Below are 21,452 nucleotides of genomic sequence, written 5' to 3' on the forward strand. Positions count from 1 at the left end.
CAGAGCATCCTGCTCCACCTCAGCTGTTTGGGATGTGAAGGGGCAGCCTCATGAAGGGGGTTGGAAAACATGAGCTAGCACTCCTGTCAGGCTCTGCCTCTTCCTCAGAACCTAACTGGAACCACAAGGATGCAGTGAAAAAAAAACAAAACCAAAAACCAAAAACAAAACCACAAACCTGCGTTGGAAGATTTTAAAGAACAGCACGAAGTAAAAAAGCAGCTGCCAAAATGAATTTCCATTATTAAAAATCAGCACTGATGAGAGCCATCTTAGATCAAATAATTTATTTAGTAATTCCATGTAAACACTTCAGATTTACTAGCAAATACAATGCTTGCTGTTCTTTTAAATAGATCATTCAAAAAATAAGAATCTATTATTAATGGCAGGTTGACTAGAGATCTCCATACTACTGTACAATAAGGAATTGGTTTTCTAATGGATTTAACATCTCGATTTTTTTCTTGTTCTGCGTTTGCTTTACACAAAGCCCAAAGGACACAGGTTTGAACTGCTCCCTGACGATGCCACTGCGGCCCGGGGTGTTTTTGGGGCAGGTCCGCTGGCAACTCCTCCCATCCTGGCATTGGTGTGAGCTGATGTGAGGGTGGGATGGCAGAGCTCGCGTGAACACTGTTCACAAACACGCCTTTTCGGTCAGAAAACAGACAGGGAACGGTGGAGAACTTCTCTTTGGGATGTATAAAAGCAACGAACTCCATCGTTGGTTTTTACTTATCAACACAGCAGTACACATACACGTATCCACAGTCTGGAAAAGCATCCTATGAGCTGGAGAAAGCAGTGGTTCTGAGCCTTGGTACACCAGTGCACTAAAACCAAAAGAATGATACCTTCTTACATAGTCAAATGAAAAATAAATATCTTTATTTTCTGCCTACTTTATTTCAGTTTTCAAATAATTTTTTTTTTAAATAAATCTGTACAAAGTATACTGTTACAGTATATATTTGTAAGTGAACTGAAATGCCTAAGTGTAACAACACTACAGGAAAGCAGTATAGATTGGCACATCTCTAATCAAGATTAACTTTTACACTCCAAAAAGATACCAACGCCTGTGAAAACCCTCGGCATATTTTTGGTATTTTTATGCAAGTTGCGTTGCAAACACGTGACAGACCAAATTCTCCCCTGCCTCGGAAAGAAAATCACTTCTCATGGTTTTCAGAGAACATCTTTATGATGCTAAAGGGACACCATCAGGAGAAAAGAGAGAGAGAGACTTAAAACTAAAAAAAAACTTTGGTCAAAACCCATCAGGTTTTAGTCTTTGTGCAGCTCTGCCCTCGTCCCCGAGCTCCGACGGCGGCCGCTGCCGGGAACGCGGGACTGCGGGGACCCCTCGGAGTGGCCGCAGCTCCACCCCTGCCCGGCCGCAGGGATGAAGGATGCGGCATTCCCAGCTGCGGGAATGCTCCGCCCAGGGGCCCAAAGCCTCAGGAGAGAGCTGTTCCCCTTGTGATCCAAAAGGAATTAACACACACGCACCGGGGCTGCGTTTTGGCTCCCCTAGCCTTCCCCCCCCCAAAAAAAAAACCCCACCCAAAAATCTAAAATTGATCTGACAGTGTCCCTTTGCTCAAAATAAAGACTTCCGTGCTACAGAGAGCAGGTACTGAAGTGAACTTGTTCACAAGGTGAAAGAGCCAGGTACATCTCAAAATTCAAGTTTTCAAATCCAGCTGCAGTTTTTAGGTTCATGAGCTCTTAAAACCTCCTAATATTTCATGAAATAATTCCCAACTGGGAACTGGGAGTAAATATTACAGATTAAGAGCAAGAGTTTTCTCTCTTAATCTTTCCAATGATATATTCACTCAATGTTTACATGCTGAAAGTTAATCTTACATTAGAATGTAATTGGCTGCAACATAAACCTATAAATAAATCAACTACCATAGATTAAACTCTGTTAAATATTTCTAAGTTAATAAAATATTGACAGTATTATAAAATTACAGTATTTACAATAAGAAAAATCTAGACTAATATATACCTTTAACAGATCTCTTCTCCAATTTGGGATTGCAACGGAATTATGAATATATGAACAATTTATTAGAAAGTTGCATTGCAATTATCATGTTTTCCATTAGAGCTAGAGAGGGTGAGCTATCACTGCCTTTGGAAAAAAACAAAAAGTGACTTCTGATGGTGGGGTGGAGCTTTTGAGTACCAAACTGGTAACAGGAGTCCTCCGCAAGACGTCTGAAGATAAGGTAGGACCAGCCTCAACTGCTCAGATTAAGGTTGTATTACAGAACTGCCAGCAATCAGAACCACCCAGGCTGCAAAAGGGGAGGAAAGGTAGTTTTCAGCTCAAAGTGCACAGCTGGAAGGGCTCCCCTCATTCTGGACTCCAACTAAGGCTGCAGGAGCTTCAGGAACGGCACAACCCTCAGCTTGGGCTTCGTGAGGAGGAAACGAGCCATGGTGCTCCTTAAAGGGACATGGTTGGGCTGCAGCTATGCCAGAAACACCCCTGACAACCACACACTACAAAACCTGGATGTTTGAGACCCTCTTTGACTTGCTTTTTTGGGAGGTTACCTTTTTTGGGGGTCCGGGATGGGTTTGGATTTTTTCTTTTTTTTATTTTGTTTGCTTGGGAGACAAAAAAAAAAATTGGCAGGGACCATGCAGTCAATTCATTTTCTATCCCTCACCAGCTTCTCTGTTTCTGGTGTTTTAGCAAAATGCTGCTGTGTTTGGGTGACAAACACTTGGAGGCTTCAATACTCACTCCCAAGTCTATTTGTCTTGCGATAAACCAAAAGTGATTCCCATCCTTACAAATCACCAGCTGCTTTTGGGGTCCCAGACACCCAGCAATGTCCTTTTAAGGATCAGAACTTTCACTTGCCCTTTCTCCCAGCCTTGGAGGAAGAGTTTACAGTGAGTTTAGGAAGGGCCATGTTCAAAATCCTTTCCCTCCTCCCCATGTCACGTTTGCTTTCTAGGAAAAAAAAAAGGGGTTTGGGGGGGGGGAAATAATTTCCAAACTCCTTTCCCGCCCTTCCCTCCCCCAGTCCTGCTCACTGTAAACCAGAAATGGCAGTTTTTTTAGTGTATATTTGGGGATCAAATTGTTTTCTCAGCCCCAAGCCTGAAGATGCTTGTGAGAGACCTACCCGCAGGCTTCGGAGAGGAGGAGCAATTTAGGCATTGCCAGGGGTTTCTACCACTCCCCGTGGTGGGCAGGAGGGAACACCTCTGTCCTTAAAAGCAGGATTTAAAATGGTAAAAGAATAATTTGTAAACTCGGGTCTACGTTACCAACAGAAGGCTCTAGGTCCTGCGGGCTCCAGTTCCCAGAGATGCAGAGCAGGAAAACTAGAAAGAGAACTCGGTACCTTTCAATCACCTGCTGGGTTGTACTGGGGGAGGAGTGGGGAACGAGAGAGACAAAATGCCAACTGACCTTATAAACAAAGGTATGTTTAGGGCTTCTGGTTTCAGGAATAAACCGATATTTACTGGTAAAAGTCTGCCAAAAAACAAAAACAGAAACACAGGATTACTGGTAAATATTGGTTTATATGGAGAAGTTTTTTTTAAAAAGTAATAAAAAAATAAAAATAAAAAAAAGATGTCATCCTGCTCCTGATCTCCACGTGCTCCCAGGCAGGAGCTCAGAACCGCCCTGTGGCATCCCTGGCACCCGGACACCTCAAACCAGAAGCCTTGTGTTGAGAGGAAAGTCCTGTTCCTTCCCTTTACTCCCCTTAAACTACGTGTTCCTGGATTCCCCCCTCCCTCCTCTGCAAGGCTGGTCCTATGGGGGTTTGGCTCAGGAGATGGGAAATCTTCTTCCAAAAGCACTTGGAAGAGAATTTGTACATAATATGGTATCTCAGCACTAAGGCTGCTGGGGCCTGAGCCTCCGCTGCTCCCTGAGATACCATAAAATATACAAGGCTGAGTGAATATTTTAAATAAAGCATTTTCTTGTTAAGTGGCATAAACCCATTCATTTTATTTACATGCTTATTTATTTCCAAAAATAGAGTTGGTCCACATTGGACAAGAGAAATCAAGAAGCCATACAGTAGAAGAGTTAAAAGTCCAACATTTAACCAAAGTACAATGAAATTCCAGAAGTCTGTGGCTGACTTGAACCACAGAAACATACACATGAGCCACACAGACATTTGTACATAGAGCATTATATTACCAATAATATTTGCAAACATGAGGTCAAGATGGCTAAAAACCCAGCAGGACTGACCCAGGGGTCCTGGCTGAACAGAAAGTGGGTGCTGAGGGGCCGTCACTGCTGTGGGGAAACACAACTCTCCAGAGATTTTGCTTCACTTTTGGCTTTTTCTTTAACTGAGAAAGTCCTAATTTTTCTGCCCTGGGGATCCAAATTGAGGACACGGTGAAAGCCAACCCCATGGAGCTCCCTAAATGCCCAGCGAGGTGCCGGGGACTTGGACCTGCGGAACCCCGGCTGTGCCGGGGCTGAGCCCCGCCGGGAGGGCAAACCCCTGCCCTCTGCTACTTGGCCTGAAAGATCACCTGGAAAAGAAAAACTCGGGATTTATACCCTTGTGGTGTGCTGAGGGGTGTCTGAAAAAGGTCTGGATAGGGTTTTATCTTGAAAACAAGGATTGCCCTCCCGTGCCATGGGCAATTTTTTGTCATTAGTTATTCCAGTCCTGTCTACCTTTTCTGGAAGACCACAAATATCCTAGAGGGTGTTGCACTGGACAGATGAGGGAATAGCTTTTTTACATTAAAAAAAAAAAAAAAAAAAAGCTTGGAGAATGGTCAGCAGCAGAAAAAAAAACCAACACAACTAAATGGAAAAGATGCCTTATCTCTGCATGATGGCCCAGTCTGTCTGGGTATTTCCATGGACCTCACCACGATAATATCTCAGTGTCTCCAAAGAATGGAAAAATAGATTTAAATCTGTATTTTCTCCTGCAGAAAATCACAGCAGGTAAAAGGGGGAAGACAGTTGCAGCACTCCTGGTATTTCTACAAACCACCCACTACATGGGAAGGGTATAAATTAGTTTCCTTTTTTCAAGTCATCTTTGACACTCACGATATTAAGCCTAGTCCGATGTGAATGCTAGTACAGAGCTAATGTACAGGATACCAACAGTAATTATCAGTACCTAACAGGATTTAAAGGCGAGTATACTCAGTACATTTAGAAGGAAATGCTATTACCAAAACGCCAGAGCTCTGACAGCAGTTACACAAAGCAGCCGTGCGGGTCTCTACGAGGACGGAGCCTTTAGCACGAGTCACTATGATCACCTGAGCCTCTGACAACTTGATCTTCTGGTTTGTTTCCTAATCTCAGATGTGAAATAACACTTTAAAACAGAGATGGGCCCGACCCTGTGCAGTTGGGCACGTACAACACTCCCCACTGAAAACTCAAAAGCCCAAATTCCTAAAGAGAGAGCACAAGAAATTGTTTTCTTACATCAAGGAACTAGCATGCAAGCAATACCACGACGGTTTTATATTGAGTACTTCAAAGTCAGCTGGTATAATTTAACTAGAAGTGAGTAATCTAAGGAATTTCTAGGGAGTAGGGACAAAGGTTGTGCCGTGACAACCACCCAAGATGACCAGGGAGAACAGCACAGGGACACTGTGGGGGTCTAATGAGCCGTGGTGCAGGCTCAGCTCAGCAGCCTCACAGACCTGGGATAGGCAGGATTCCTGTGGCAGGCTACACACCTTCACCTCATTTGCTCTGTTAACAGAATCTGACATTCTTCAATTTTGCAGCTCACTTACAGCCTAGCAATACTGGTGGAACATTAAAAATTGCTTTATTTTTCCCCCTTTGCCTGTTGCCTCACATTTCCCAGGGTCAGCCCCACTGCTGCACGCTCACAGGACAGACAGACATTATCATGCTCTTCTTAATTTTCCAGCCATGGCCAGGCTGGAGTCACTTTTCCAACATAACCCAACCACTCTGCTCCATCAGCTGCCAATTCCTGTCTTTAAACATGAACTCTGACCAAAAGCCATGTGGTACCTGCAGTAAACCTGCTCCTGTTGCAAACTCCAACAACTCATCAAAGCACTCACTCTCTGGTACCATGATCTACTGGAGACAGGGAAGGTGGCAGAAGCCAGGGTATTTGGCATGCCTTCAAGCCTAAAATGAAGCCAGAGCAGCCAAGGGTTGCTCCAGCTGAGACCAGCTACCTGTGGGTCCTCCGGGGTCTCCTGGGAAGAGAGGCAACACAAGTCTGCATGAGAACACACACCACCAACCCTCCTGAAAGGAAAACACCTGCAAGATGCTGCCCAGGCCTCTCTCCCCGCTCCTTCCCTTTCTGCCCATCATCAAAACCACTGCCTTTTAGGATTTTTCTTGGTCAAAACAGAACTAAACAGAACATACCCACAACATCAGCTGCTGAGGCACTGTCTGGCATCTGGCAGACCTGCAAGTCCAGTTCAGGGCAGGAATTTGAACTGGGGGTGTTGCATTACAGGACAAACCTAGATCCCATGCTACCCAGTATTCTGGGCTTGTTTCTCCCCTTTACCCAACCAGATGTTGCAGCCTGGACCTACTTATGTCCAGCAGAATAGTTCAATGAAAATCAACCATCCATCACCCAGCAACTTTGGGATTAATAAAACCATGGAAGGAAACTCATTTGGTCAAAGGCTGAAGATGCAGACTTGGAGGCCTTTGATCACCTTCTCCAGCTAGACTAGACAAATGATCAACATCAACTGCAACCAAAGAAGGACTCTGTGATATTTCTCTTCTCGTTGGAAGCATATTTCTTAATGCCTTCTTGGAAGCACTTGATAAAAACCTTTATAAACACTCAAATAAAGATCAGTTCATTCTTCACCTCCTGCTATTTGTCAACATGTCCAAAGAGTCTGGTAGATGGCCCAGAAAACAAGATTGGTCACAGAATCAAAGAATGGTTTGGTTCGAAGGGACCCTGGAGGTCCACCTGGTCCAACCTCCTTTCTTTGCGGAAAGTATGTTGCTTTCCACCTCTCACACACTGAAAAGTTACAGTGTTTCAGCTTCTCCTTCTCCAACCAGAGTTCAGGGTTGCTGATCTGTAATTGCCAGTGCCCCAATTAATACTTTAATTAAAAAAAAATTATAACCCAACATTAGAATGTTACCTAGTCATGGAGAATACTAAGCTGGTTTTTAACAGCCCTATTTTTGCTCTCCCGAACTCTTAAAAACCCCCTCGATACACCTGTTGCCCTTCCACTTGAATTTGCTACTTTGCTCCAGCATCTCTGCCCTCAAACACTTGAGCTTCAGAGGGAGGCTCCTTATCTTTAGTACCCAAAGGGACTGGGTGATGGCAGGCTCTCAAACTCGCTCCCGAGTGACACGGGGAAGTCACCTCAGCAGCACGAACTAGTGCAGGAAATGAACTGTGTCATTGGTCCTGCACGCCCAGATTTTCTCCCCGGCCCTCTCTTTGATGTCCTTCAGACAGGGTTCACTCCTCCAGGCCCCTGGCTCTGCAGAGCCCCTCCAAAACTGCTTTATTTCCAGATCATGGTCACCTGCCCTACCCCATGGCTCACCCAGTCTGCTCCTCAAGACCTGGACTTCTGTCCTTAGCCCCTTCCTTATAAATATTTTTAACAACTGTTTTACTTCGCTCCTTCACGACAGAGTTGTGTCTCACCTGCAACCTTTCCAGGTATCTACAGGGCTGCCTTGACAAGGCTAAGGACTTTATTTTCTGATCTTTTCCCCTGCAATATCTTGTAACACAAGTGATTTTTTTTTTTAGTCCACTGCCTTCCACCCCTGAGGATGCTGAACCTGTAACTGTACTGTGGTCGCTGCTACTTAACAACTCATCAGTAATTGTGTCTTGAACCAGTTCTTATGTCTTAGTCCTAAAGCAAGGCTTACTCCAGACCAGGCTGTTACAAGACATGATCCTTTAAGTAAATTGACATGTTTGCTCACCAAAATGTTAGCCAGCTCCTTCCCAAACAACCTGTGATAGCATGGTCATAATGGAATTTACTTTTTCTTACAGGTTTATGAAGATGCATGAGCCTTAGTTTTCTCCCAAACCCCATGAAATCCACAACTTCCTTCTAGTCTGGTATAGAAAACTTCCTAACATCTCCATGTCATTAAAATACAGAATTTATATCCAACATACATGCGGCTGTTTGGTCGTCACTACTCCAGTTTCCTCTCAGATTTTACAGCAAATTTTAGATGTTGTGTTCTTCCTTCATGCCCCAGCACACCTGCTCAGTACAGTGTGATGGCAGGTAATGCAGTGTCTTATTGATTTTCATCACCCCCACCATGTTTCAATCAGACCAGCTGTGCCAAGGTCTTTTTTCCCCACTGAGCAGTCTACAACAACTGTTTTTGTCTCATGTTTCCACACAGACGGGCCCATTCCTTGCTCCAGCCCACAGCCTGGCAGCTGGTTGTCCCTCCTGCACACACAACTCTGCCCTCAACCTCCATGTGCCCCACACAGAACATCCTCAGCCTTCCACCAGTGCTGTGTTCAGTCCATCCTTCCAAAACCCTGCCCACCAGTCAAGGGACACCTTGGCTGAAGTGAAAACCAGCCCATGCTGTGAAGTCCTGGCTCTTCACTTCACCTACTCGTCACATCCTTTTCCCAGGCACACCCTGAGACTTTAGGAAGAGGTACTGCCATGTCCGAAATTCCATCTTCTTCCCAGGCTCCCAAATTTAGCTTCCCAGGGAACTCAGCTTCAGGGATGACAGCCCCAGGCTTGCCCCAAGCACTCTGACACCTTCCAGGATCTACTTGTCCACTCAACAGGTAAACGGGCAGATGGATCTCCTAATCATCAGGAACCTGTATGTCCCACTACCAAATCCTCTGCCATCCACAGCTGCTTCCCCACCTTCTGGAGGCATCTCCAGAACACAAACCAACTCCTCAACCAAGCCTTTCCTTATAAATCGCCCCTTTAATCCCATCCAGTTCCAAGTCTCCACAAACACAAGGCAAGGCAGCCAGTGCTGTGGTGGGAATGGACCCGGACCACCTGCAGAGGATTTGATGCCATCTCTTCCCTGCCAGCTCAGCAGCTGTGGCCTCAGGATGCTTTCTGGAGCCTGGAGTGCCTCCACTTGTTGCTCTGTGTAGTATTTTATCAGCAGACAATCACTCGTAAAGCGTGTCCTCTCTGCACTCTTGTGTGCAGTTCCTAGTGCAATTAAGCCAATGTACTTCAATTCCCATAATTAAGCAAAGAATTTTACTTTATGACCATATAAAGTCCATCTTTAAACTAAAAATAGACTGACCGTTAACGGATTCTTTTTTTTTAAATTACTTTAAACCACCAATTAGAGACTTTCATTGGACAAGATAAGTTACATACGGCCTTGCAAAAGCCTGCCAGGACTCATTTTCCATGACTTTTATTGACAGGTGCAGCTCAGAAGCCAATTTTTATTTTTTTTTTTTAAAGGTGGAATGAGCCTCTGAACACAGCAGACCTATCCATAAACCAAACTGTTTGCCTGCATGAAAGCAGAGATGACATTTGCATGAATTTGCAGTGCTTAGTTCAGAGTTATTAATGAGAGAAAATAATTCAAAGCCTCTAGTCCCTACTTTGCTCAGACCTGCCTGGTTGCCCTTCAGCAGCCCCTGGCAACGGTGATCCTACTGTCATTCATTATTTAAATAAAACAGTCTTTTTAATAAAAAGAAATTCTGACCCCATTTAAACTCTACACCTGACCAGACACCGGCTTCTTTCCTTCACCTCTGGTGCTGCTCACACATTATTCTTAAGCTGACCTGCCCACACAGCTCCTGATAAGCCAATGCTACGTTGCCAGCTTTCCTCAGCATCACTCGAGTGGGAGGTTTAAATACCAGATTTCACAAAATCCTTTCTCCGTGATTCCTAGCCCTGGCATTTCTTGAAATGTTGACAGATCAGCTCGCCCAAAAGTGAGACAGCTGGACCCTCTTCTGCTGGACCGACACAGAGAGGAGCTGGTCCCTGAAATCCCAGTGCTCACCTCTCGACCCTCAGATAAGTTCTGAGGGGCCTGGACAGGCTGACACCGATGTGTCAGTGCAGACTCGCTCCCTGGGAGCTGCTGGTCTCAGCTCCTCTGCCCATATGGAATGCCCGAGCAAAAGGCAAGCGCAGGCAGGTCCCAGATCTCAGGGGACTGCGGGCAATAAAGCCATCAGCCTGCACTGCACTGCTGAGCAGCCAGGGTGGAGCACGGAGAAACAAAACCTATTCCCCAGGGAGACACTACAGCAAGCCCAGCCTAGGGGAGAGAGACATCCTTCAAATGGCAGCGCTGCTCCCAAATGTCCCAACAGGCAGGTCCTGCCCGAGGCACAACCACTGTCCTGCCTTTCTACCCAGAGTGAGAACAAAACCTGCCAACCCTCTGACACCGCAGCTGGAGGGCACTGCAGACACGATGGGCAGCCAGCGGTTTGGGCCCGAGCTGCAGATCCAAGACATTCACCAGCAATGGAAAAACCAGCCCTGCTCATTTACTGACCCTCAGCTCCCAGCAACAGAAACTCCCCAGGCATGGATGATGCGGATCGTCCTCTTGGCCCCAGCCACATCAGCACAGTGGTGCCACAGAGGAGCTCAAACCGTGCCGGGGGGGGTCACCCCACAGCAGAGCCCCACAGAGCCCTGTGCCACTGCTGGCTCTGCATCAGTCCAGCGGATGATGATGATGATGTCTGAGAGCCCAGGCTCAGCTCCCAGACCTTCCTGCAAGAATGACAGTGCCATCTCTGCACTCTGAGGTGCATCAGTGAGATGTGATCTCCTGCATCAAGATGTTCCCCCACTGGGGCTGTCACAGAGTCTCTGCACCATGTCCAGCAACAAATCCAAACCCAGCGGGGTCAACATGGTCACGGGGCTTCAGATTCAACTTGCAAGCCACCTTTACAAGCAACCCTCTATAGAAATCAACATCATGACTGGGATGACATTTCAGCATGAGGAGGTTTTCCCCAGAAAAGCTGTCTAAGTCTCTCCAAGACACGCACTTGCCATCCCAGTGGCATGCAGAGGACAGGTCCCACTACAGCCACCTCCTTCCAAGCCTCCCTTACTAGCCATCCTTTCTCACTGCAGAAGTAAATCCACACCTCTCACCTCTCAGACCTCTGACAGAAAGAATGAAACTTTTTTTTTTGGCCTCCTGCATATTTCAAGATAGTGTTTCAAGAAAAAAATGCTTCAGCACCACAGCCCGGGAGGCCCAGCACAAACTCCCACAGCTGGTGTTGCAGCCAGTCCTCTTTGCATTTCAGTCTGCTACGTGGCCTAACACTCAGAAAGGCCTAAGATGTTTATTTTTGCAAAGCTAACATCAGGATGGACAGCAAACCAGCCGATGCCGAAGGAATCTGAGTTAAGACAGAATTCCCTGCCAGGGAGATCCAGCAATTCCCACTCAAATCAAGCGCTCTCCCAGCTGATGGCTGATCCAGAAAGGATCATGTCATGAACCTAAGGCTCCAGACAAGGTGCAGAAATGGCCAGGCCATCCACTGAGGCAGTCTCCTATTTTACCTGGGGCCACATCTTCAGAGCCATCAGCACAGCCAGCTCCAAGTTCAACAGCAAAGCAGTCCCCGCTCAGGACTGGACAGTCACATTGTCTGTGTTTTGGATATTTTAATCTCTAGCTTGGTCTGATGAATTTATACCCACTGGCTGGTAGATCTTGTCTTTTGTCTCAGTTAAACCCAAACCAGATCAGGTGCTGTGCTCCACGACAAACCCAAGCTACATCACACAGGAACAGAACTTCACTGCAGAACCACCTGCCCAACGTGAGCTGCAGAGCTACTGCAGACACTGCCACGGCCCTGGGGACATCCAGCACAGGGTCCTGGTCACCCAAAACGAGACAACACCCACACACAGGCAAAATCTACAGGGCTCCATCTTGGCTGGCCGTGGTGCCATCCAGAGCAAAAGGCTCAGGACCTGGTCCCCTCTCCAGGAGAAGGAGAACCAGCAGTATCGATCTGCAGAGGGACAGTGAAAGATGGTTTGGGGATATCCAGCCATTCACTCTGTCTTATTTTAATCAGTCAACATTCAAAAGGCAGATAGCGGGGCCAGAAGTCCTTTATCTTTTCTCACTTAATCTCCAGCTGACATTTTTCCATGAGAGCATGCCTCATTCCTTGTTGTATGACTTCAACTCTCCCTCTTCTGTGATATTTTGCCTCAAATGGGCTACACAGCTGGTTACTACTTTTATAGAGGCAAGAGTGACGTGCCCCAACTTTCCCAAACCACACGACTGCTCCTCTGGCTTCAGACGTAGAACTGCAGAGGTGGGACCAGCAGAGCTATCCCAGATACCCCGTGATCTTCTGGGACCAGCTGCCCGACACCCCTCGGCTCCCTGTGGCAAAGGCTCTGCCAGAGCCTCTGCCATTGGGATCTTACGGACTTCTCCAAGTGCCACTCCCCCCCCAACACCTGTGCAGATGCTGATGCACTCAAACAGCAGCCCAGGTGTAGCTTGGCCGTCCACCTCTGCCAGCCCCAACCTTCCTACCTTGCTCCAAAGGCCTTTTCCCACCCTCCATACACACAGCTCCTCGTCTGCTGTGACTGCTGGGAGCTTCCCCCCTTCGGACAAACTCTTTTCATCTGTCTTGGTACCTGCCCTGAGTCTGCTGGCTCAGGAAATGCCTTTGTTAACGACACAGCAACACACCTGCCCAAAGCAAACCCACTCATCCTTTGCCTTCCAGTGTACTCCTCCAGCAGCAACTTCTACACCATCCAAATTGCAGCAAAATATCCAGAATGCCTTTGGAGGAGTAACGCTCTGAACCTCTAAAAATGGATGATTTGGCCTTTACTTCTGCTATCTGCAGCTGCTCTGCACTAACAACACACAACGCACTGCCCAGCAAAGCCTCGTGGCCCACTTGTATTTCACAAGGAGCGGGATGCCTTTTGGACTCCTGTGTGAGCTGCCCTTCCCCCAGACTGCAGTGCTACTAAAACACAGTCTCGTCAGGAACTGAAATGCTTTGGAAAGATAAAAAGTGAAAAAGAAGGATAGGCAGGCTAAGAGGAACTCCCAGAGCAGACCTGGGACCATCTGGCACGAGCAGTGCGGGAGGAGGGAAGCAGCCTCTCTGATAGGAGCAGAGCAGGCAGCCCAACTAAAGCAGCAGAGCTTCCAGAACTGCCACATGAGAGGAGCATCCTTGAGAGGAGCATCCTTTCTGAACCATCAGCCCATCACCCTCAGCCATCCCAACACAAAGAGATTCCACTTCAGTAAAAAAAAAAAAAAAAAAAAAAGCCATGAACTTCAGGCCCAACAATTAGGCTCTGGGTAAAACAGGCTTTTAACAAAGCTTATAATTTTGGAAGTCCATTTAAATTAACCTTAACTAGCTTTAAACTCTATATACGTATCTCCTTGCCACGCTCACAACCCACGCACATTTCGCGGTGCCAACGAGCTAAATCATGTGCAAGTGAGCAGAGTAAAAAGGAACCACAGGCTTGAAAAAAGCTCTGGGCTGAAACTCTCTTTCATTGTTGCAAGCAGCACAGGAGATGGCAACGGCAGAAGGAATCGGGAATAAAAATGGAACTTCACTTGTTTACCTCGTCGGTTTTGTCAAAACATTGTGACAACACTCTGCGTGCAGCCCTCTCTGTTCTGCCACCAAAAATTAAGAGCCCTTCACCTGTCTTCATGCATTACAGGAGAAAGCCAAGAAGAGTAAAACTTTTAGGGAGAGAAGTGAGTGTACAAAACCCAGCAAGAGAACTTCAAACTACACCGGGCTCCTCTTCCAGACAGTCCAAACCCCACCACGCACAGCGGACCCTCCAGCTACGTAAGCTGAGTTAACAAGGAGCAGGCAGCCAGCGAAGGAGGGGAGGAAGAAAATAAAAGGAAAGTTTGGGTAAGCCTAACAAAAGGCAAAGGGAAAAAAAAGGAGAAGTTAAAAAAAAAAGAAAGAAAAAACCCCATGTAAACCAGGATTTCAAAAGTTCTTGAGAGTGTCATTTAAAAAGAGAAACTCCCAGCGCTCCAGGCAGAGCCCTTCCTCTCCAAAAGCCACCCAAATCCAGTAAGAAGCAGCAGGTTTTTGAAGGAGCAAATTGCACAGCTGTGGAAGAATTTGCCTTCCCTGCCTTCTCTCCAACTCACCTAAGAGAGACTTGCTTTCTACCCGTCGGATTAGCAAGACCGAGGAAATTGGTTGGTTCTAGTTACACTTTGAGTTTTTGTGTTTGACGAGAGCCCCCTGAAATGTAAACCTGTTTTAGCATTCTTGTACATTAATGTCATCGTTCTCCCTGCTGGCTCCCACAACTCCTGCCACAGACAAGTCAAGCAGATTTGGTATATGCCCGGGGGAAAGGGAAGGGGTGGACCGGGTTTAAAGCAAACAAGCAACCAAAAAAAATAATTATGTCAGTGCTCTGCAAGGTGTTGGATCCAACCTCCGTGGATCTGCTGAAGTCTTCGATCCAAAACACTTGGCAATTTTACTTTAAAAAAAAAAACAACAAAAAACCAACAAACAAAAAAACCCAAAAAAAGTTTGACCTGTTGAGCTTAGAGAAAAGCAAGTGGCAGACCTTTGAGGAAGGGAGACAACATGTGTGGGTGCAAAAACATCATGTGCCGTAGTTCACCACCTTAGAAGAAATCAGAGTTTTGCTCTGCTTGGTTTTGCTTTTTTTTTCTGAAGTGCCAGCAAAAGGCGCTTCCCAAAGCGGGGGCTTTACAGAGTTTACGGGTGCCAAGGTGGAAGCATGAAGTGAAGACATGCCAAAAACGTCAGGTTTGCATAAACCCTTCTGGAAAAAGTGCACTGTGTTTTTTTTAGGAAAAATGCATATCTACCAAATCTCCACTGACCAGGGGCCATTTGCCCACACAAAGTCGCATCAATTGGCAGCATCAACGCTGACATTTTTGCCTTCTCCTTCCACCCCCCTCCCCAATTTTTTTTTTCCTTGGGAGACATACAGCGCCACTGCATTAGAACGTACAAGAAATGAAAACAGTGAGTACGACTGATATAGATCCATTGACTTTTTATTACAAATGTACTTGATCACTTGGCTTCAAAAAAGTTTAAATCAACCCCTATTTTCTGTACGCCAGTACAAAGTAAAATCTATTTTACAAATTAAATACCTAAAAATTTGACAAAAATATTAAAGTTTGATGGAAAAAACAGTTATAAAAATCTTAAATCCCCTTTTAAGAAGGTAAGAGATAACATTCCCTCCCAACCCCCACAGTCCTGTTATACAATATTAATAGTCATTTTTTTTAGAATAGGTAGGTATGTTATATCTTGCTGTTAGCATACAAGTCACTCTAATAGCTTTATCTGTATATACTCCAGTTAGTGCATGAATGTCATCTGATTGAATATAATCAACTATCTTTAACTGATCCCTAATTTACATTTCATAGCTTGCATAGTTTGAAGGGACAAAGGTTACACTACAGCTAATCATAAAAAAAGGTGGTTACAGTGCTATTTTTAAAGGCAACAAAGTAATTGCTCCCAAAAAAAACCAAACCCAACCCAAACCAAACCAAAAAAAAAAAAAAGAAGTTATCGGTCGGCTCTGAGCAGGGGTTAAATCCCCGGCAGCAGCTCTGCCCGGCTCTCAGGGTGGGCTCTGCACCCACCCGCAGCCCCTCCGCGCTTCCCACATCCCGGGACAGGCTGGGAACCGCTCTCCCGGCAGCGCCACACCCAGCACATTTCAACCCCTGCGCGGGATACGCACGAAGCGACACTGTCAAGTATTTATGTCCTTTTTTTTTTTTATTGTTGTTGTTGTTTTTTTTTTCAGTTAAGTTTTCCAATTTAAAACCCAAACAAGCGCTCCGCCGCGGCCGGCGGGAAGCTCGGGGCGCTCCCGGCATCCCGCGGCCGGGCTCCTGGATCGGCTCCGCGGATCCCGCCCGGCCCAAGCCTGGCGCTCCCGGCACCGGGGCCACAATCCCCCCGGCCCCCGGCGAGCCGCCTCCCGCCGCGGGCCCGCAAAGAAGAGGCAGGAATCGACAGCGGCTCGTGCTGTTTCGCTTTTTTTTTTTTTTTTTTTTTTATTATTTAAATTCTCAAAGACAGAGCAATTTAACTTTTTTTTTTTTTTTCCTCTTTTAACAAATAAAAAATAGAATTCGAATTCGGACGACGCTTCCCCGTTAGCATAAAACCACTTAAAGGGTGGTTGTTTCAATGGTAAATTACTTGACAGTGTCCCTTTAACTTAAAAATAAAATAATGTCAGTATTGCAATGAATTTCAAGTTTTCTTGCACGTAGTCATTATAAAGTAGCTTTTATCATGCTCTTGGACCTATTCTACAAGACATTTAAAAGCATATCATCAAGGAAAATATAAGGCATACTTCTCAGGAATTAGGTATCTTGGCACATTTGAGCATACTGTCTTTTTTTAAAACAACACATATGGTCAAATATACCTTTCTTCTTCTAACATTAAACAGGGTTTTCTGTACTTTGTTTTAAATACTGAGATATTAGAGCCTTGGTAAAGTACCGAGCACCGCCGGGAAAATAAAAATTAAAACAAAAAAAAGGAAAAAAAGAGAAGAAAATTAAAAATGAAAACTAAAACAACCAGGAGCAAAATCCCACGAATCTTTACAGTCATTTTAGTCTTTCATTATCATTCATCAAGTCCTTGAACATACAGAACGTGCATTAAAAGAGGGAAAAAACCCAAAACAAAACAAAACAAACCCCAACGAAACACGCAGAAGAAACCCCAAAAAAATAAAGAAAACAAAAAAAACCAAAACAAAAACGAGACAAAAAACTGACCACAAGTTCTCGGACACTGTTCACAGAACTGCCCGCGGGCTGTTCCAGGCTGTACTGGTTTGACTGGAACCGCGCGGCCCGGGCGCTCCTCGGGTCAGCCGGATCCTGGGCAGGATCCGGGCGGCGCGGGCGAGGAAGACCTCGGGAGCAGCCTGCCTCGCTTAGCGGTGCTCCCAGGAGCCGGGAGGGACGGAAGGACACTCCGCCGGGCTCGCCTCGCCTGCCGCTACTTATTGCCGGGAACACGCCGCTGGAACTACGGGGCGCCGGAGCGCGTCCGTCGGCAGCGCGACAACTTTGGGGAGGGCAGCGAACAGCAGGACCGAGACAATCAAATCAAGTAGCAAAAACCAAAGCAATTAAATTCCTAACTACGTCTAGCAGCATGGAGAGTGCAGTCCCGACACATCACAGTTGAAGTACAATAATCGCTGGAACTGCCCATCCAGAGCCTCCGAATCAGAAGCAGGTTATCAGACACATGTTTACATGCAATTGAGAACCATTTCAAATGTCACATTACGCACTCCGAAAAAAAGCTTATTTCACTACTGGGAAATAGGAAAAGTGCACATTAAAGCAATTTTAAACATTTCCAGTGATTGTTTAAAAAGAAACAGAAACACCTCGCTACCAGCGTCTCGTGTTTAACTTTCTGTGAACACTAACAGCAAACTTCTTTCAAGGGCAATAATGCATGGTACAATGGAAACAGCTTGTTTTGACACTTACAGTACATCTCGAAAAAAAACAAAAAACAAAACAAGAAGAAAAAGGGAATTATAATTTCAACTGGGAATAAAATGACAGCAGGAAATCAAATTCTTTAAAACAAGCTTTTTTTTTTTTTTTTTTTCGTTTTCTCCCCACCCTTCCAAAACTCCATCCTTGCCCCTCGGTAAAGAAGCGCCGGCAGCTCCTGCTCTCACAGGAGCAGCTCAGCTCTACCTGGCCCCTAACTCTGCCAAGACCATTCAGCAAAATGATTGCATCCCAAAAAAACTTCCGAGTGGAACAAAATCCTAGTTTCTCTGAAATGCTCTCCTACTGAATTCCAGCCAAGAAAAGAAAAGAAAAAACAAACAAACAAAAAAGTTTTGTTTTCACTGTTTAAGGCATCTCCTTTTTTTTTTTTTATAACATTTTCTCTTCACTCGCAATGATGATAGTCATGCAGCAGTTTAATGATAAAAATATATTAATATTTTACTATACAGCAGCAAGAAGTTAGTCAATTAAAAGCACACCAACTTTCCTTCTGTTTTTAAAGAAAAAAAACAGAAACAAAACCAAAACATAACCGGAAAACAACAAAGACAACCTGTAAAAAGTCTATTATTATTCTTATCATATTATTACAAACAATTTCAATTTGGAGAACACACCTGGACAGATTAGTGTTCTGACAAATCTGCGTCTCCCTAGCCTAGGCTTGGAGCAGAGCTGGGACGGGGAGGGCAGGGCACGGCCAGGCTCGCCAGGTATGTAGCCAGTAATAACTAGCACCACAGCTACATGGAAATCCGTTACGGACACACACCGGCTTGGCTTTCACTGTCCAACCAAACTCCGACCCCCATGGCTCAGTGGGATCACACTGCACTGGTTCCTAACAGGCCTACGGAAGTTTAACAGGGATCAAAGCATCGCTCCGGACCTCTCCCGAGTTCAGGATAGTGCTAGTGCCAGTGGCGACACGGAAAGACTCGCTACCTGCTGTCCAAAAAAACAGGTGCACTGGAAACCGCTGCACGTCAGGATAAAGTACTTTTAAGTACACAGAATAAAAAAAATATATTATGAACAATACAAGTACATCTCATATACACAATAATGACAATACGCCTACTCAGTTGTAAACCAAACAGGTGCAGAAAAAAAATATTACGGGAGGAAATTCTTTACTTTTCGTTTTTTTCTCTTTCTCTCTCTCTCTTTTTTTTTTTTTTTCTTTTTTTTTTTTTTTTTTTTTTTTTTACTATTTGAATAACTTTGGTTCAAACGTAAAAATCACAAGTTAGCAAATTTCATTTAAATGCCTTTTTTAATAATTTTTCTTCATGTTCACAGAAGTTTCACTGACCATTTTTATATGTTTAAGGTCCAGATGCAATGCATATTGTATAAAAGAGAGCACTTATTGTTTACCTTGCATGAATTAAACCTACGTACCTTTTAACTCTACAAACTTCTGCATAACATTTAGACAAAGCTCAGACACACAGCATGCCTAGCCCTCATATATATATACACATCTCTAATCACAGGTATATAGGGTGTCAAATATACTATAGTAACCTCCATGTAAGGTTTGAAATTTGGTAACAAAATGAGAAGAAAAAACTAAAAATATTATTTTACGTGTTCTAAAATATCTCTTCTTTTTTTTTTTTGTGCTAAAGTCAAATGTTAGCTCAACATGAAAAGGACTTTTTTTTTTTTTATATAATTCAGCAATATTATAATCTTGACCATTTTTGCAAACACTTTTAATAATAATAGCTTAAACGTGTACAAAAGTTCTCGGTTAATTAGGGAAATAAACACTCAGTTCTTTATATTTTTAATCAAGTAGGAAACACAGTTCATATATAATGTTATTACTTTTTTTTTTTGACTCTCTTTTTTTTGTGTGTTTTGCTTTTGTTTTTTTTTTCGCTTTTTTTTTTTTTCTGTTTGTTTGTTTCTGTTTTGTTTGGGGATCTTTTTTTTTTTGATTTTTTTTTGTTTTTGTTTTTGTTTTGTTTTTTTAGCAGCTGCTTACTGTTTGATACGGTGGGTAAAGTGGAGGAACATCCAGCGATGGGGTGGCGGGTCTGAGGCGCTGCTGCTGCTGCTGCCGGGCGGCGGGGGGGGCGCCGGGCGGGCGGCGCGGCCGGGGGGGCTCCGGGCCGGGGGCTCGGGGGCTCGGGCCGCCGCCCCGCGCCCCGCCGCCGCCCGCCCGCCCCTCCCGCCGGCGGCGGGGCCAGTCCGCGTCCCGGGGGGCGGGCGGTCAGTCCTCCTCGGGCTCCTCGGCCTGCAGCAGCGCGCCGGGCGGCCCGGCGGCGGCCGCCTCGGCCTCGGGGGGCGGCTCGGCGCCCGCGGCGGGGGCGGAGGCGGCGGCGGCGGCGCGCTTGTCCCGCTGCTTCTCCTGGATCTTCTTCATCTCGTCCGAGTACTTGCAGAAGGTGTGGCCGAACTTGGCCCAGACCTTGTAAGGGACGGTGATGGAGTTGCGGTAGGTGGGCTTCACCTCGCTCACCCGCATGAACACGCCGTACTTGTTGGAGCCCACGTCGAAGAAGAAGCGCTTGTTGTCCACAGTCAAGGAGGTGCCCTCGGGCAGCTCGGCCGGCTCCTCCTCCACGCCGTAGTCGTCGATGAGCTTGGCCAGGGCGTCGCGGAACTCGATGAGGCCCTGCGCGGGCAGCGCGATGGTCTGGCCCTGCGTGGAGCCCAGCCCCGGGCCGCGGTTCACGGTCTGGCGGACGCGCAGGAAGCGCCCGCGCTGGTTCTCCTTCAGATCCATGTAGTACTTGCGGTTCTCCCGCACCAGGAACTCGCTCTTCAGCGCCCGCCGGGGCTCGTCGGCCGCCTGCGCCAGCTCGGGGGGCTGGCTGGGCCCCAGCTGCGCGTAGTGCTCGATGAAGTCGCCCAGGTAGTCGCGGAACTCGACGGCCACCGACATGGAGAGGGTCAGGCGGCTCTTGTTGCCGCCCGCGCCCACCTCGGCGATCTTGAGGAAGCGGCCCTTGGCGTTCTGCTTCACGTCCAGGTAGAAGCGCTTGTTCTGGATGTCCACCCGCTTGGAGGCCAGCTCCTGCGTCTCGTGCTGCAGCCCGCCGCCCGGGCCCCCTCCGCCGCCGCCGCCGCCCGGGCCGCCGCCGCCCGCGCCCGGCCCCCGGCGCCCGCCGCGCCCCGCCGCCGCCGCCCTGCTCGCTGCCGCTGTCTCTGTCCGCCATGATGCCGCCGCCGCTCCGCCGCCGCCGCCGCTCGGGCCTCGCCCGCCGCTGCTCGCCCCGGCGCGGCCGCCCCCCGCCGCCGCCGCCGCCGCCTCCTGCCGCCGCCGCCGCCTCGGCCGCCCCCGGCCGCCGCCGCCGCCTCCTCCTCCTCCTCCTCCTCCTCCTCCCGCCGCCGCCGCCGCCGCCGCCGCTGCTGCAACAGCCCCCGCGGCCACCAGCCGGCCGCGCTCTCGCGAGATCTGCCGGAGCGAGGAGAGGGCGCGGGAAGGCGGCAGAGAGCGGCCCCCGCCGCCGGCCGCCCCGGTGAGCGCCGGCAGCGCCCAGCGCCGCCCCGCGGCCGCCGCGGATACTGCAGCTGCCGCGCCGCGCCGACCCCGGTCCCGATCCCGACCCCGGTCCCGATCCCGACCCCGATCCCGATTCCCGCGGCACCACCGCCTTCCCGATCCCGACCCCACCGCCGCCTTCCCGATCCCGACCTCGATCCCGATCCTGCGGCACCGCCGCCTTCCCGACCCCCGATCCCTCGGCACCACCGCCTTCCCGACCCCACCGGGTCGTGCTCCTCGGAGGGAACCGTCCGGCCCTCCGCCCCGGTGGGATTACCGGGCTCCGCGGGT

At 47.4% G+C, this 21,452-nt stretch overlaps 1 protein-coding gene and 1 long non-coding RNA gene across 2 annotated transcripts; both read right to left on the reverse strand.

The window, feature by feature from the left end:
* Nucleotides 1–272: 272 nt before the first annotated feature.
* Nucleotides 273–19,761, reverse strand: LOC126638561 (uncharacterized). Its single transcript, XR_007628632.1, has 2 exons — nucleotides 19,656–19,761; nucleotides 273–3,514 (listed from the first exon to the last, which is right to left on the reverse strand). It is a non-coding gene; the product is annotated as an uncharacterized LOC126638561 (long non-coding RNA).
* A 122-nt stretch (nucleotides 19,762–19,883) lies between these two features.
* Nucleotides 19,884–20,857, reverse strand: PURA (purine rich element binding protein A). The gene is given in 2 exon segments (XM_050311960.1): nucleotides 19,884–20,784; nucleotides 20,786–20,857. Coding segments are annotated over 2 exon segments (948 nt in total). The 5' UTR covers nucleotides 20,833–20,857.
* Nucleotides 20,858–21,452: the final 595 nt, after the last annotated feature.

Source organism: Myiozetetes cayanensis, unplaced genomic scaffold (genome assembly GCF_022539395.1).
Source record: "Myiozetetes cayanensis isolate MyiCay16 unplaced genomic scaffold, myiCay2020 scf17, whole genome shotgun sequence".
In the NCBI taxonomy this organism is placed as follows: Eukaryota; Metazoa; Chordata; class Aves; order Passeriformes; family Tyrannidae; genus Myiozetetes; species Myiozetetes cayanensis.